General features: G+C 50.2%; 2 protein-coding genes across 3 annotated transcripts in view; one reads left to right on the top strand and one right to left on the bottom strand.

Moving 5' to 3' along the window:
- TMED8 (transmembrane p24 trafficking protein family member 8) overlaps positions 1-1,946 on the bottom strand; it is a 45,255-nt gene extending 43,309 nt beyond the window's left edge. Inside the window, exon 1 of the mRNA XM_029597651.1 lies at positions 1,805-1,946. Coding sequence (XP_029453511.1) covers positions 1,805-1,898 — 94 coding nt within the window. The 5' untranslated portion in view covers positions 1,899-1,946. The remainder of the gene's footprint in view (positions 1-1,804) is intronic.
- SAMD15 (sterile alpha motif domain containing 15) lies at positions 1,932-14,502 on the top strand. 2 transcript variants are annotated; one of them, XM_029597653.1, is made up of 3 exons: positions 1,932-2,323; positions 4,417-4,515; positions 10,680-14,502. In XM_029597653.1, the coding sequence occupies exons 1-3, from the start codon at positions 2,312-2,314 to the stop codon at positions 10,851-10,853; spliced, it is 285 nt and encodes a 94-aa protein (XP_029453513.1). In that variant the 5' UTR covers positions 1,932-2,311; the 3' UTR covers positions 10,854-14,502. The 2 variants fall into 2 exon arrangements, with proteins under 2 accessions (XP_029453513.1, XP_029453512.1); XM_029597652.1 differs by having other exon boundaries at positions 1,932-2,122.
- The last annotated feature ends 459 nt before the right edge of the window (positions 14,503-14,961 follow it).

Below are 14,961 nucleotides of genomic sequence, written 5' to 3' on the forward strand. Positions count from 1 at the left end.
CGCTCAATCATGAGCCCATATTGCATCGGCCTGTATAACTTTCTTCAGGCCTGATCTGGATAGAACCAGTGCCTGACCAGGCCCTAGAACGGGATGATCAAGCTGAAGCATCCTTGGACCAGTTTAATCATCTTGCTGTTACGGTCCGCCGCTCGCGAGACATTCCCGCAAGCCGCGTCTCTCACCCTCGACATCGCTGACCCGACAGCGTGGCTCAGGACACTGCCAGATTATCTTCATGGCAGGATGTCGCCATTACCGCTGCTCTCCTCTCTGCCTTAGGCTGGCGTACGCCTGCTCTGCCCAAACTTAACAGGCCCGTGGTGGTAAAGGGCTGCAGCGCCCGCTGACGTCACTCTCTCCAGCCCCATAAGGAGCCTCACAAACTGTCCCTCCTTCCCCCAGCAATGGGTCACCTGGATTCATGGCACGCGAGTTGCTGCTCCTGCGTTCCTGACTCCTGCCTCGTCCATCTCGCCCTGCCTCTCCAGCCCTCCTGGTGCCATACCTCTCCCGCGGCTCGACAGCCAGATCCGATCTTAGCGTGGACTCTGTCCACTCTTATGGGCCGCCTGCCTCCGACCTCTGCCTGGACACTAACCATTCTCATCTGCCGCCTGCCCCTGATCTATGCCCTCACTTCTTTATAAGCGACTCACCTAAGACCTGCCGGACCGCAGAGCACGAGGGCACAACCCAAGGGGAAAGGGGCTGGTAGAGGTGACACTCCAGACCCGTCTCTCCTCTTCCTAGGTCCGCCCGCCAACCGCACCACAGCAGCAAGGGGTCGACAAATCTTACACTCAGTTTCACCAAGGTCCAAAAAGACTTACGGTCCCAGTGGGGTCACGGCGCAGAGCATCAATCCCCATGTTAACACAGATTCTCAGCCTAAGGACCAGGAAGGGATCGGGCCCTGCTCCTGAACTAACGTTTGCATTTTCTCTTAACCAAAAAGATGCTGAGAAGCAATGAAAGGCCAGTTCTGCACAGAGGTCTGGTGTCCTGGACTGATCCTGGTACGTACAGGGAAATCATCTTTTAAAAAAACCCTCGACTTCTACAGAGCGGCCATTAATCTGACACATTTTCAAATAATTAACAAGGAAACAGGGGACTGCAAGCAGCAGCTGCTGAGCTCCGGAGGGCCTGGATCGGTACTTGTGGGGGTACAGATTCTCCTCCCATTAACCTTGCAATGTGCTGGGTCCCGGGACTTTACCCGGAGAGCCACATTCAAGGGCTCCTTTAGCTCAGGCTGCAGCTGACGACTTGGTCCTGTGCAGGCAGAGCCTGGCAGAGCAGGTGCTCAGGAAATGCCTGCAGCCTGGCTCAGCCTACATCCCCCTGCACTAAGGAAAAGGTTGCAACCAGAAAGCGAAGCCCAGATCCTGCCCACCCCATGGCACAGCCCTGAGGCAGCCACGCACTGGCAAGGGACCAACAGGCCCCTGCGCTTAGGGCGAGATATATGGATTGGGGGGGGGGGGGGGGGGGAAGATTTGCTGCCTCCCACTCAGCACAGCCTTCTGCTTCCTGCTCCAGCTCGTGCACGGAGCAAGAAGGAAGGGGTAAAGCTGGAGGGGCAGAGCAAAGAGAGCCGGCCCCGCTCTCTATTCCAGCAGGGCGGGGAGAAGAGCCACTCTGCTGCTTTATGGAGCCCCGGAGAGCCCGGGGCAGAGGAGAATTGGACCGGGCAGCAATGCCATGAACCCAGCGCTGGCTGCGTCTCCCCCTGCTTCGCATCTCCGCTGCTCCCTCTTCAGCCGATTCTGCAAGATCTATGACCGGCTCGGTCCCTTACCAGCCGCCCCCGGAGCTGTGTCCGCCCCCGGCCCTTCTGCTGCATCGCCTCCGCTGCCTGGACCGGACCCGGCGACAGCCCGCGCCTGCGACATCTGCAGCTTCTTCCAACAGCGGCGGGGGCCGGAAACAGCCGAAGCGGCCCGAGCGGGAGCCGGAAGTCCCCGAAGCAGCCCCAACGTAACATAGGGAGGCGGAGCCTGCAGCGGAAGTGGACGTTGCCATAACGATGGCGGAGCTCACGGAACCCGTGGCCCTGAACTGGAGCCGCGAGGAGGTGGCGGAGTGGATCGTGCGCTGCGGCTTCCCGCAGTACCAGGTGCAGCCCCCGGAGTCCGGGTTTCTCCTTCCGGCGCTCATCCGTGCCCTCCACGCGCTCTCTGCTTCTGTTTGGCCGCCCCTGCCGTCCCAGTTTACGCCCTAGTGCACTCTGGGAGTTGTAGTCCCGCTGCTTGCCTTTGCAGCCAGGGTTGCCCCACTATTAGTAAACGTATGGCCTGGGGGTAAAATGCGCTGCCAGGTCAGTATTTCGCATTGGGGGACGAGTCTCGCTGCCTAGAGAAGTGCAGCGGTGGACAGATGCTGCCCCATAACAGCGATTTTCTGGCCTTGGGGACCTTCTTTGCAATATGTCCCAAGATGAGGACTCCCTCCGGAAGCCGAGTTTGCGCTCCAAGATGCACATTTGCACTGACTTTTTTGGACATATCCTGATCGCTTACGTTTCCTTAGGATCTGCTCTCTATCAGCCCCCCAAATTACCCTTTAAGAATCGTAATGGAGCAATTCCATCCTACTAGGCTTACCAAAAAGTACCTTACAACCGCTACAGTTACTACAAAACGCTGCTGCCCGCATCCTCACCAATACTCACCGTCATGAACATATTACTCCAGTTCTTCGGTCACTACACTGGCTCCCCGTAACCTCCAGGATAATATATAAATCACTCACACTCATACACAAAGCCATTCACAACCAAAACATGCAATGGTTCCCAGAATATTTCTCATTCCACATTCCGACTAGACCAACAAGAACGCCTCACCAGGCCAAACTCCAAACACCCTCTCCTAAACTCATGAAGCATGTCACGTTTAGAGAGCGCTCATTCATTATAGCAGGAACCTCCCACTGGAATAAAATGCCTCCCCATTTACGCCAGGAACCCTGCCACAAAAAATTCAAACACAATCTCAAAACCTGGCTGTTCAAACTAGCGTACCCCGACTAACCAACGGACTCCCCTCCAAAGCTACGATATGACCACCCGACTGATTCACGCCCAATTATATCTATTCTCCCTCCTCCCCACTTCTTGTGGGTCTCCCTCTCCTCCACCTTCTTACTCCTAATACCCCACCCCCTCCGCCAATAACCTAACTGCTTTGATTAACTTGTTAAAAACCAAAAAAAAAAAATGTACATATGTATATAATCCACGTATTATCTCCTCCAGCCCCTGTTAACCGACTCCTTGTTAAAAAAATTTATATTATTGTAAAGCTTGTTGCTAGGTTATGTTACATTGTGAACCGAGGTGATGTTTTGCAAACGTGCCTCGGTATATAAAAAACCCATCCATAAATAAATAAATAAATAAATAAATAAAAAATGCAATTAAAGTGATGTTGTCAGAAGCCACATACAGTGTTTGCCTGGGTAAATGTAATGCATGACTTTCTTTGTCACCGTGTGTGTTTACCTGTGTGAAGAGGCTGCCTGGCCCTGGTGAGGGACGTGTGCGCTCTTTCGCAGCCTGCATCCTGCTGCCCACAAGGCTAAGGGGCATTGCCGAGGGGGGGAGATCGCAGATTTCAAAAATTCCTCGCTCATATTTTTCCACACAGATCACATCCAGCAAAAGAGCAGGTTCAAACGTCTGTGGGCACTTTTATACCCAAAGACTTTGCAGGTCGGACTTTTATGCAGGTGTTTGTGTTATTTATATTTTTTACTATGTTCTTGACTGGCCGGCACACTAGTTAAGAATTATAAACTGCCTCAACTTCCTGTGAGTTACCAGACCAAGAGACCTGACATCAGTCACAGTGCTCCCAGCATATCCTTCATCACATACAACCCTAGTGCCATTAGTACAAATTGGATCATAGAAGCAGTTCTTTATGTTAATATGTAAACCGATGTTGATGTTTTGCTGTAAACCAATGTGATATGTATTTTGTACATGAATGTCGGTATAAAAAAAGCTCTAAATAAATAAATAATATGGACAGAAATAACTGGGCAGACTGGATGGAGCAGTTGGTCTTTTTTTGCTGTCATCTGCTGTGTTACTAAATCATGGTTGTTGTTTTCTGTCACTTGGTATCTCATGGGTTATCCCACTTCTGATAAAAGAAGACACCAGTACTCCTGGATAAGCAGCAATAACTCTCAGATATCTGTTTTACTCTCAGATATCTGTTTTACTCACTTCTTTCTGCAAAAAGTAAAACGAAACTTGTTGGGGAAGTAGAAAATGAGTCCCAGAATATCATACATTTGTTTAATGATAATCTCAAGTTTGATTTTTTTTTTTTTTACCTTTCCATAAAGCAGATGTTTCGTGTCAGCTCTTTGGTCATATTGCAATGTTTCTGTTCTTTGCAGGATTGTTTTCTAGAAAACTTCATCACAGGTCGGAAGCTGATCTTTGTTAACTGCTCCAGCCTCCCACAGATGGGGATAACCAACTTTGAGCACATGAAGGTGAGCCCCTGTTCCTTCCAGCAAAGCCAAAGGCAGCTGGAAAAGCAAAGCATGAAATAATTGCTGCTTCTGGCGCCGAAGGCTCTCCGATTTCTCCCCGTGAAACGTTACTGTGTCCTTTATGCCCAGGGGATAGGATGCTCTAGTGCAGTGTTTTTCAACCACTTGTCCCTGGCAGCATTTCTGGCAGTCTGAGGTGCAAAGGTGATTGCAGGAGGATGAGGAGGAAGCGCGGCCTGGCCTTGCAGCTGCACCAGGCCAGCAGATTCTATTCCTAACCATCCCCACGTGCCCTGCTCTTCTGAGAGAGGGAAGGATGGTTTAACTTTTTTCATTGAGGAGCTGGTGAGGAGCGGAAGTGATTTTTTTTTTTTTTTTTTAAATAATATCTTTCCTAACTTTTGTATCATACAACAAGTAGCAAGAATAATCCATCACCACAGGTACAGTACCCATTCCCTGGTTGCACAGAATAACCCACCTCCCTTCCCGTGCCCTGCAGGCAGACCTCAGGGATAAGGAGAGTGAGATTTCACGGCCTTCAGTGCTTATTAAATAAACTGAAACCTAGATTGCAAGTTGCTAGGTAAAAGCTTTATGTAGGCACAAATGTGGCTAATGACACTCAGGCTTTCAGGTTCCGAGCCTTAAATCTGTCAATTCCACCTGCCCAAAATGACTACGTCCATGGATGTGACAGCCATTTGGCTAAAATACACCTTTAAGTAAAAAAGAAAACATCAAATTGTACATCCTGGAATGTCTAAGACAAAAAGAACTAGGGAGAGAGGCACCGAAATTTTAAACACAATAGATAAGAATGGTTTCCTGTCCTCAGCCTTTATATTTTCTGGCATCCTCCCACAGACAATAACATAGAGTTGTTAAACATGCTATGGAGTCAATTAATTTACCACACAAGAACATAAGATATGCCATACTGGGTCAGACCAAGGGTCCATCAAGCCCAGCATCCTGTTTCCAACAGTGGCCAATCCAGGCCACAAGAACCTGGCAAGTATCCAAACATTAAATAAATCATAAGCTTCTATTGCTTATTAATTAATAGCAGTTATGGATTTTTCCTCTAGGAACTTATCCAAACCTTTTTTAAACCCAGTTACACTAACTGCTGTAACCACATCCTCTGGCAACGAATTCCAGAGCTTAATTATGCACTGAGTGAAAAATAATTTTCTTCAATTTGTTTTAAATGAGCTACTTGCTAACTTCAAGGAGTGCCCCCTGGTCCTTCTATTATCTGAAAGAGTAAATAACCGATTCACATTTACCCGTTCTAGACCTCTCATGATCTTAAACACCTCTATCATATCCCCCCTCTTCTCCACACTAAACAGCCCCAACCTCTTTAGCTTTTCCTCATAGGGGAGCCGTTCCATCCCCTTTATCATTTTGGTAGCCCTTCTCTGTACCTTCTCCATCGCAATTATATCCTTTTTGAGATGCGGCAACCAGAATTGTACACAGTATTCAAGATGCGGTCTCACCATGGAGCAATACAGAGGCATTATGACATTTTCCGTTTTATTCACCATTCCCTTCCTAATAATTCCTAACATTCCATTTTTTTTTTGATCAACACAGCACACCAATCCGACGATTTCAATGTATTGTCCACTATGACGCCTAGATCTCTTTCCTGGGTGGTAACAACAGCAAGGGTTATTTTTCCCTATATGCATCCTTTTGCACTTGTCCACATTACATTTCATCTGCTATTTGGAAGCCCAGGCTTCCAGTCTCACAATATAAATATATTAAAAAGTACCAGTCTAAATACAGATCCCTGAGGCACTTCATTGTTTACCCTTTTCCACTGAGAAAATTGACCATTTAATCCTACTCTCTGTTTCCTGTCTTTTAGCCAGTTTGCAATCCATGAAAGGACATCGCCTCCTATCCCATGACTTTTTAGTTTTCTTAGAAGCCTCTCATGAGGGACTTTGTCAAACGCCTTCTGAAAATCCAAGTATACTACATCTACCGGTTCACCTTTATCCACATGTTTATTAACTCCTTCAAAAAAGTGAAGCAGATTTGTGAGGCAAGACTTGCCCTGGGTAAAGCCATGCTGACTTTGTTCCATTAAACCATGTCTTTCTATATATTCTGTGATTTTGATGTTTAGAACACTTTCCACTATTTTTCCTGGCACTGAAGTCAGGCTAACTGGTCTGTAGTTTCCCGGATCGCCCCTGGAGCCCTTTTTAAATATTGGGGTTACATTTGCTATCCTCCAGTCTTCAGGTACAATGGATGATTTTAATGATAGGTTACAAATTTTTACTAATAGGTCTGAAATTTCATTTTTTAGTTCCTTCAGAACTCTGGGGTGTATACCATCCGGTCCAGGTGATTTACTACTCTTCAGTTTGTCAGTCAGGCCTACCACATCTTCTAGGTTCACCGTGATTTGATTCAGTCCATCTGAATCATTACCCATGAAAACCTTCTCCATTACGGGTACCTCCCCAACATCCTCTTCAGTAAACACCGAAGCAAAGAAATCATTTAATCTTTCCGTGATGGCCTTATCTTCTCTAAGTGCCCCTTTAACCCCTCGATCATCTAACGGTCCAACTGACTCCCTCACAGGCTTTCTGCTTCGGATATATTTAAAAAAGTTTTTACTGTGAGTTTTTGCCTCTACAGCCAACTTCTTTTCAAATTCTCTCTTAGCCTGTCTTATCAATGTCTTACATTTAACTTGCCAACGTTTATGCTTTATCCTATTTTCTTCTGTTGGATCCTTCTTCCAATTTTTGAATGAAGATCTTTTGGCTAAAATAGCATCTTTCACCTCACGTTTTAGCCATGCTGGCAATCGCTTGACCTTTCTTCCACCTTCCTTAATGCGAGGAACAGAGGCCTGCTAAGGGGGGGGTTCCACCCCGGTCAAAGAGAAGAAGAAATGTTCCCAGCCAGGAGGCACCACGGCTGCCAGGGGATCACATCCTGCCCTGCGGCCCAACTAAAGGAGGCCCCACGTGGCAGGGGATCATTCCTGCATGCCTGCTAGAGAGAGTATGTGTGTGTGCAAGTATGTGTGCTGAGAGAGAGGAATCGTGTATGTGTGTGCTTGACAGAGAGGGAGCCAGTGTGTGTGTGTGTGTGTGTATGAGAGGGTGGTGGGGTGTGTGTGTGTGTATGAGAGGGTGGGGTGTGTGTGTGTGTGTGTGTATGAGAGGGTGGTGGGGTGTGTGTGTGTGTATGAGAGGGTGGTGGGGTGTGTGTGTGTGTATGAGAGGGTGATGGGGTGTGTGTGTGTGTGGTGGTGGGGTGTGTGTGTGTGTATGAGAGGATGGTGGGGTGTGTGTGTGTGTGTGTATGAGAGGGTGGGGTGTGTGTGTGTGTGTGTGTGTATGAGGGGTGGGGTGTGTGTGTGTGTGTATGCGCGGGTTGGGTTTGTGTGTGTGTGTGAGGGTGGGGGTGTTTGTGTGTTTCTGCGCGGGTGGGGTGTGTGTTGTCTGCGAGGTGTGGGGTGTGTGTGTGTGTGTGCGGGTGGTGGGGTGTGTGTGTGTGTGTCTGAGAGGGTGGGGTGTGTGTGTGTGTTGAGGGGTGCTGGGGTGTTGTGTGGTCTCGCGGGGTGTGGGTGTGTGTGTGTCTGAGCGGGTGGTTGTTTGTGTTGTCTGAGCGGGTGGTGGGGTGTGTGTGTGTGTTGGCGGGTGGTGGGGTGTTGTGTGTGTTGTCGCGGGTGATGGGGTGTGTGTGTGTATGAGAGGGTGGTGGGGTGTGTGTGTATGAGAGGGTGGGGTGTGTATGTGTGTGTATGAGAGGGTGATGGGGTGTGTGTGTATGAGAGGGTGGTGGGTGTGTGTGTGTTTATGAGAGGGTGGTGGGGTGTGTGTGTGTTTATGAGTGTGGGGTGGTGGTGTGGTGTTTGAGCGGGTGGGGGGGTGTGTGTGTCTGCGCGGGGTGGGTGTGTGTGTGTGTGTGTCTGCGCGGTGCTGGGGTGTGTGTGTTCTGCGCGGGTGGTGGGTGTGGGTGTGTTTTGCGCGGGTGGGGTGTGTGTGTGTCTCGCGGGTGGTGGGTGTGTGTGTGTTTTCTGCGCGGGTGGGTGTGTGTGTGTCTGCGCGGGTGCTGGGGTGTGTGTGTGTCTGCCGGTTGTGGTGTGTGTTTGTGTTGCGCGGGTGGGGTGTGTGTGTGTGTGCGCGGGTGATGGGGTTTGTGTGTTTCTGCGCTTTGTGGGGGTGTGTGTGTTTCGCGGTGGTGGGGTGTGTGTGTGTTTCTGCGCTTTTGTGTGTGTGTTGTGTTGTCGCGCGGTGGGGTGTGTGTGTGTGGGTCTGCGGGTGCTGGGGTGTGTGTGTGTGTCTGCCGGGTGGTGGTGTGTGTGTGTCTGCGCGGGTGGGGTGTGTGTGGTTTTTCTGCGGCTGGTGGGGTGTGTGTGTCTGCGGGGTGTGGGGTGTGTGGGTGTGTTTATGCGCGGGTGGGGTGTTGTGTGTCTGCGAGGGTGTGGGGTGTGTGTGTGTCTGCGGCTGGTGGTGTGTGTGTGTGTTGCGCGGGTGGTGGGTGTGTGTGTGTATGAGTGGGTGGTGGGGTGTGTGTGTGTGTGTGTGAGAGGGTGTGGGGTGTGTGTGTGTGTGAGAGGGTGGTGGGGTGTGTGTGTGTATGAGAGGGTGGTGGGGTGTGTGTGTGTGTGTGTGTGGGTGTATGAGAGGTTGGTGGGGTGTGTGTGTGTATGAGAGGGTGGTGGGGTGTGTGTGTGGCTCTGTTACCTTCTGTCCCATGAGATTAAAGACTGTAACTTCCTCAGTGCTGCAGCCAGGCCACATCATTGAAGTCCCTGGCGTACAAGTGGTTAAGAAACTCTGCTCTAGTGAATGCAGAGGTAGCTGTTGAATTTTGCTGAGGTCTTTGTGAAGCAATCCACACGGCTCCCTAATCTACCTTAAGCCTGCTTCCTAGCTGCTTTGAGGAGCTGTACAATGTCCTCTGGATGTCTGGAAACCCGGGCCTGTAAGAGCTCTTCCAGCACCAGAACCGGAACCTTAGAAACCCGGACACTTTTTCTCCAGACCCTACAAATGACTTCCGCACTCGTTAGTGACGCAGAACACTTAGGCCATCCCAGCGGTGGCAGAACAGGATAGGAATGGTCTTCACTCTTTCAAGCTGACATGGCCTGTTTTAAAAGCAAACACATTTTAGCGTAGGAGCCAGTGAAATCAGATTTAAAAGCTTTGATCCTAGAAGACCCCTCTTCCAGTGGCTTGAGAGGACCTGAGTAGGGCAGCTGATGGGGAGCCACAGCTGGCACAGAGGTGGACACTGGAGAGGAGGAAGAAGTGAGCATGGGAAGGGAAACAGGATGACAGTGGAGGAAGGAGGAGAGTGGGGAGTGGGCATCCCCCTACACCCCCATCCACCTCCACACCGTACACACACACACACACACATCCCATCCTCTCATGCAAATATACTCCCACTTGCAGCCCCTTCTCACTCACACACAGACTCCCCCAAGTCCTCCCCAGCACCACCCACAAGACAGCCCCAGCTGGCACATATTTGTATTTCAGAGTCCTAGAGGCTGCCTGTAATGGGTAGGGGTCTTGTGTGTGAAGGGAAGGGGGACAGGGGTTTGTAGAGAAGTGCAGACTGAGTTAACGCCCCACCAAATATTCCTGTTATTTTATGACAGGGTTTCCATAATATCACTGAGGCCTGATCATCTTCATACTGGGTATGAAAGCAAAGGCTTCCAAGGAGCACGATAGGCCCCATACATACAGAACAGGAGAAACCCTTTAGTACATCCGGCCCTATGCCTGAACTGGTTGAAGCCTATCAGAGTAATTATCTAAGGAAGCAGCCATGAGTACAGCACAGATCTATGTGTCTGCCAAGACCAGGAAACATATCTGAAGATCGACCCATGTGCGCCTAAAAGCTCATGGACTACACTGTCTTATTTGCTGGGCTCACAAGCTAAAAAGATTGCAGTACATTCTGAGACTTAACATGAGTTCTCCCTGCAGTTCCCTGAATTTACCATGAGAAAACGGCAGACAGGTTAAGGACAGCAGAAAGAGTGTAATGCCGGCTTTCTGTGAGACCCAGGAGCCCTCAGCCGTGTAGGTGTAGGCACGTGGTGCTCCTCTGCTGCCGAATGCCATAACTGAGAGAAGCTGATTCTGTTTCAGGAAATCTCTTTACTGGTGCGGCACCTGCTGAAAATCGAAGAGCCTCGCTGGAGCCAGAGCATCTCTCTGCCACACCGGGACACCATGGGCTTATTCTTAGAGCAAAAGGCTCCGACCGGAGAGAAAGCTGACGCCCTGACCCTGGAAGAGTTTGCGAAGAAAGAGCAGGAATAGCTCAGCTCTAGCCTTGCGCTGGTGCAAGGAGAATGCATCGCCTCAGCTGAACTAGAATAAACCCAGTGACTGGCGGGGTGACCCGGGTATTCACTTCAAAAGCTTGCACGACTATCATGTCCACAAAAACGCCCCCCTGGCTTGCTAATCGCAGGAGGGCCTTCAGCAGGTGGCACCTCTGCTGCAGGTACGCAGAGATCTCCTGACAGAAGGAGGCAGGCGGGCCTCGTCTGCGGTCAGGTTCCAGGTTTTACCCAGAAGAGACTTTGTGAAACGCTAGTCCTCTGTCAGGTGAGAGTGCTAAATGCCTGAGTTAAGGTGCCTGAGAATATGGCACAAAAGTAATCCCTTTATGGCCAGCCCCCGTGGTAAGGCCTCGTCCCCATTCTTCTCAGTGTTTTAGGGGCTTCTGGACTGGGCCCTCGCCTCCTGTACTTCCAGCTCGTTTGGAACCAGGGCTGGGATCCTGCCTTCATTCACACCTGGGGATTTCCCCTCCCCCCCCAGTCACTGCAGAGCCCTAAATCTACTCGCCCGGTGTCACCCATGACTCCCTGCCCCACTGAGCCCCCAGGCTGGCCCGCTTCCCGCACACTGGGCCTTTGCTTTGATTGCTTTAGTCCCATCATCTGTTTTAGTGGCAGACGTTGTGCACAGGACATGGGCTCATAGGATGAGGGGTTCCTTATCCACATCCTCTGCTAACTCACTGTGTCATTGTTTGTACAACTGGGTTCCTGCATCCGGGAAAGCGCCTTTCACTGCATTTTTATTACGGGATGGGTTTTATACAGGAAACACACGATCAGTCTTATTATTGCGGCACAGTATACGTCTCATTACCTCACGAAACCCCTCCATCTCTCTGCCAGTTCATAGGCCTTACCCGAGACTTTCATCGTTGGCTGTTTATTAATTGTACATTTAGGTGACTGTTTTCCAGCTAATTAGGGATTCTTTCAGATTTTGCAGCATAGGCACTGTTGCTGGGTTCCTGCTTTGGTTGAATTGAGTACATATATTATGCAGCTGAGGAGCTGTCAGCATTGAAAATACTCGAAAGCAGCGCGGAGGATCCAAGGCAGGCAAGGGGAGGGATGAGAGAGTATGAGGCTCAATGCTGTTCCTCCCGGGCGTCTCCAGAAAGCACCTACTCACATTTCTCTTGTTCTTGTACCATAGGTGTGCGTTGGTGCATAGCCCTAGCTGCTCTGATTCTTTCCATCTCCTGAACTGCAGGACTCAGGGCACCGCTGGGTCTGGGGCATCTTGGAAATCATTCAAAGGATCTAGCTGCCTAACTTAATGCGTTAGATCTGGCAAACTGAACATTTTCCCTGAGCATTTAAACTTAGGCATCTAAAATATGGGCAGGGCCCCAGGAACGGGCAGGTCAGGGGAACAAGGTTAGACCCTCAGCACTGATTTCCAGCAGGGGACTCCTAACTTAGAGGCTGCTCTCCAGCTTATCCAGATGAATACAGCCAGACAAATGAACGGTATAGCCTCCTCCATGATAATTTAACCAAACAATGCTGAAGTATCGACATTCTCTGGAATGCCCCCAGTTTATCCAGATAAAATCTTAACCAGATAGGATTACAAGATGCACCAGAACTGAGAGGATATCTTGCTGCTGAGCCCCTCGTGTGTGGTGCATATGGGGGATGGGAGCTTCCCCCTTCCCCCAGTCCTGATAATGCTTTTGATCAGGAGGACCCTGATGTCCCAGGGGAGGAGGAGGAGGAGGAGGATGATTCTGATTCCTTCCCTTTAGATTTTGTCCTCCTTCTGCATAAAACCTTTCTGGCTTCCAGGGCTCCGCAGGGTGGTGCCTTGCCGGTGAGACCTGCGCAGGGACCGGCCCCCAAGGTTGCTAAGCACACGGATGTGCCCGCGTCGCTACGGGTCGCGAAGTTAAAAGGCTCCATGGCTTCAGGAGGAGCAGCCCGCGCCGATGGTACCGGGCAGTGCGGCTACAGCCGCAGTGACCTCTCCTTTCTCCCCGGCTGGGGCAGGATCGGAAGATGAGCCGGGGAAACAGAACCCCGTGGATGGTGATGACCCTAAAGTGGTCCGGCTGTTCCAGAGAGAGGAATTAGAGCCTCTCATTCCGGCACTTCTTTCTGAGCTCGGGGTGGAGCTCCCCCGCAGGACTCGCTGGGCCCAGTCCTGGCGGGATTGAGAACGCCAAGCTTTTCCTTTTCATCCCATGCTTCAGCAGCTGATGACCAGGAAGTGGGACGCTCCGCATGCTGGTCTGCGGGTCGGTTGGGCCATGGATAAGCTGTATCCTTTACCTGATGAATCTCTGGAGCTCCTGCGGTCCCCCAAAGTGGACGCTTCAGTTTCAGCTGTTGTTAAGCGGACCACCATTCCAGTCGCAGGTTCGGCGGCTCTCAAAGACCGTCAGGATTGCAAGCTGGAAGTACTGCTTAAGCACATTTTTGAGGTGTCGGCCCTAGGTATCCAGGCGGCAGTGTGTAGCAGTTACATGCTGCGTGCGAGCCTGCGCTGGGTCCAGCAATTGCTGACGTCTAGAGATCTTCCTCCGGGAGAATCAGAGCAGGCGGAACATTTGGAAACTGCGATGGCATATGGAGCGGACGCACTTCCTCTCACACCATGTTGTCGGCAGTGTTGGCAAGGCGGCTTTTGTGACTTCGAAGCTGGTCCGCGGATGTTTCCTCCAAGGCTCAGCTTGGGGCTATTCCATTTAAAAGTGTTTTTTTATTCGGTGAGGATTTGGAGCAGCTGATAAAGTCCCTGGGAGAGAACAAAGTTTACAAGTTGCCAGAAGACAGACCGAAGCCCTCCAGAGGATTTCCATCATCCCACTCTTGTTTTAGAGGGCAACATCGGTTTCGGCAGAGCAGGCCTCAAGCACCCGGACAGCGGTAACCAGTGGCCAGAAACTAAGCCTGGTCCTCGTCCATTCGAGGTCGCAGAACCTCCCGGGAGGGTGGTTCTTCCTCATCTCTCGCCTCCAAGACTACACAATGAGTTGGAGCCGGCCCATCCCTCAGTTCCTCGTGTTGGGGGTCGTCTATCCCGGTTTTACGAGGCATGGGCCAGGATTACTTCAGAGCAGTGGGTGCTAAGCATAATAGAATGAGGCTATGCTTTGGAATTTGCACGACCTCTCTGAGATTTTCTACTTAATATCCCCATGCGGCAAATTGTTCGTCAGACCTCTCGAACGCCTCCTCGTTCTCGGTGCTGTAAAATGGTTCCTCCAGAACACTGGAGGACAGGGAGGTACTCCATTTACTTTGTGGTTCCAAGAAGGAGGGATTCCTTCCGACCGATCTTGGATCTCAGAGGTAAAAAAGTCTCTTAAGGTGCCGCATTTTCGCATGGAAACTCCTGCGTTCCGTAATCGCGGCAGTACGCAAGGGAGAATTTCTGGCTTCTCTGGATCTGATGGAGGCATATTTACCATTCCCATTCGCGAGGATCAGTAGACGTTCCTTCGCTTATGGTCCTGGGAATGCATTATTAATTTTGCGCTCTACCATTTAGTCTTGCAAACCCCCCCCTGTATGTTCACCAAGGTCATGGTGGTTGTGGCAAGCGTCTCTCTCCAGAGTTCTGAAGGAACTAAAAAAATGAAATTTCAGACCTATTAGTAAAAATTTGTAACTTATCATTAAAATCATCCATTGTACCTGAAGACTGGAGGATAGCAAATGTAACCCCAATATTTAAAATCCAGGAGATCAGGGAAACTACAGACCGGAGAGCCTGACTTCAGTGCCAGGGAAAATAGTGGAAAGTGTTCTAAACATCAAAATCACAGAACATATAGAAAGACATGGTTTAATGGAACAAAGTCAGCATGGCTTTACCCAAGGGAAGTCTTGCCTCGCAAATCGGCTTCACTTTTTTGAAGGAGTTAATAAACATGTGGATAATGGTGAACTGGTAGGTGCAGTATACTTGGATTTTCAGAAGGCGTTTGACAAAGTTCCTCATGAGAGGCTTCTAGGAAAAGTAAAAAGTCATGGGATAGGTGGCGATGTCCTTTCGTGGATTGCAAACTGGCTAAAAGACAGGAAACAGAGGTAGGATTAAATGGACAATTTTCTCAGTGGAAGGGAGTGGACAG

This window comes from Rhinatrema bivittatum, chromosome 4 (genome assembly GCF_901001135.1).
Source record: "Rhinatrema bivittatum chromosome 4, aRhiBiv1.1, whole genome shotgun sequence".
Taxonomy (NCBI): Eukaryota; Metazoa; Chordata; class Amphibia; order Gymnophiona; family Rhinatrematidae; genus Rhinatrema; species Rhinatrema bivittatum.

Bases quoted from the DNA above. Each gene is read 5' to 3' on its own strand.
- SAMD15 (XM_029597652.1), top strand. From the start codon at position 2,033: ATGGCGGAGCTCACGGAACCCGTGGCCCTGAACTGGAGCCGCGAGGAG. The intron at 2,123-4,416 runs GTGCAGCCCCCG...TGTTCTTTGCAG, and splicing joins GCGGCTTCCCGCAGTACCAG to GATTGTTTTCTAGAAAACTT. The intron at 4,516-10,679 runs GTGAGCCCCTGT...ATTCTGTTTCAG, and splicing joins CCAACTTTGAGCACATGAAG to GAAATCTCTTTACTGGTGCG.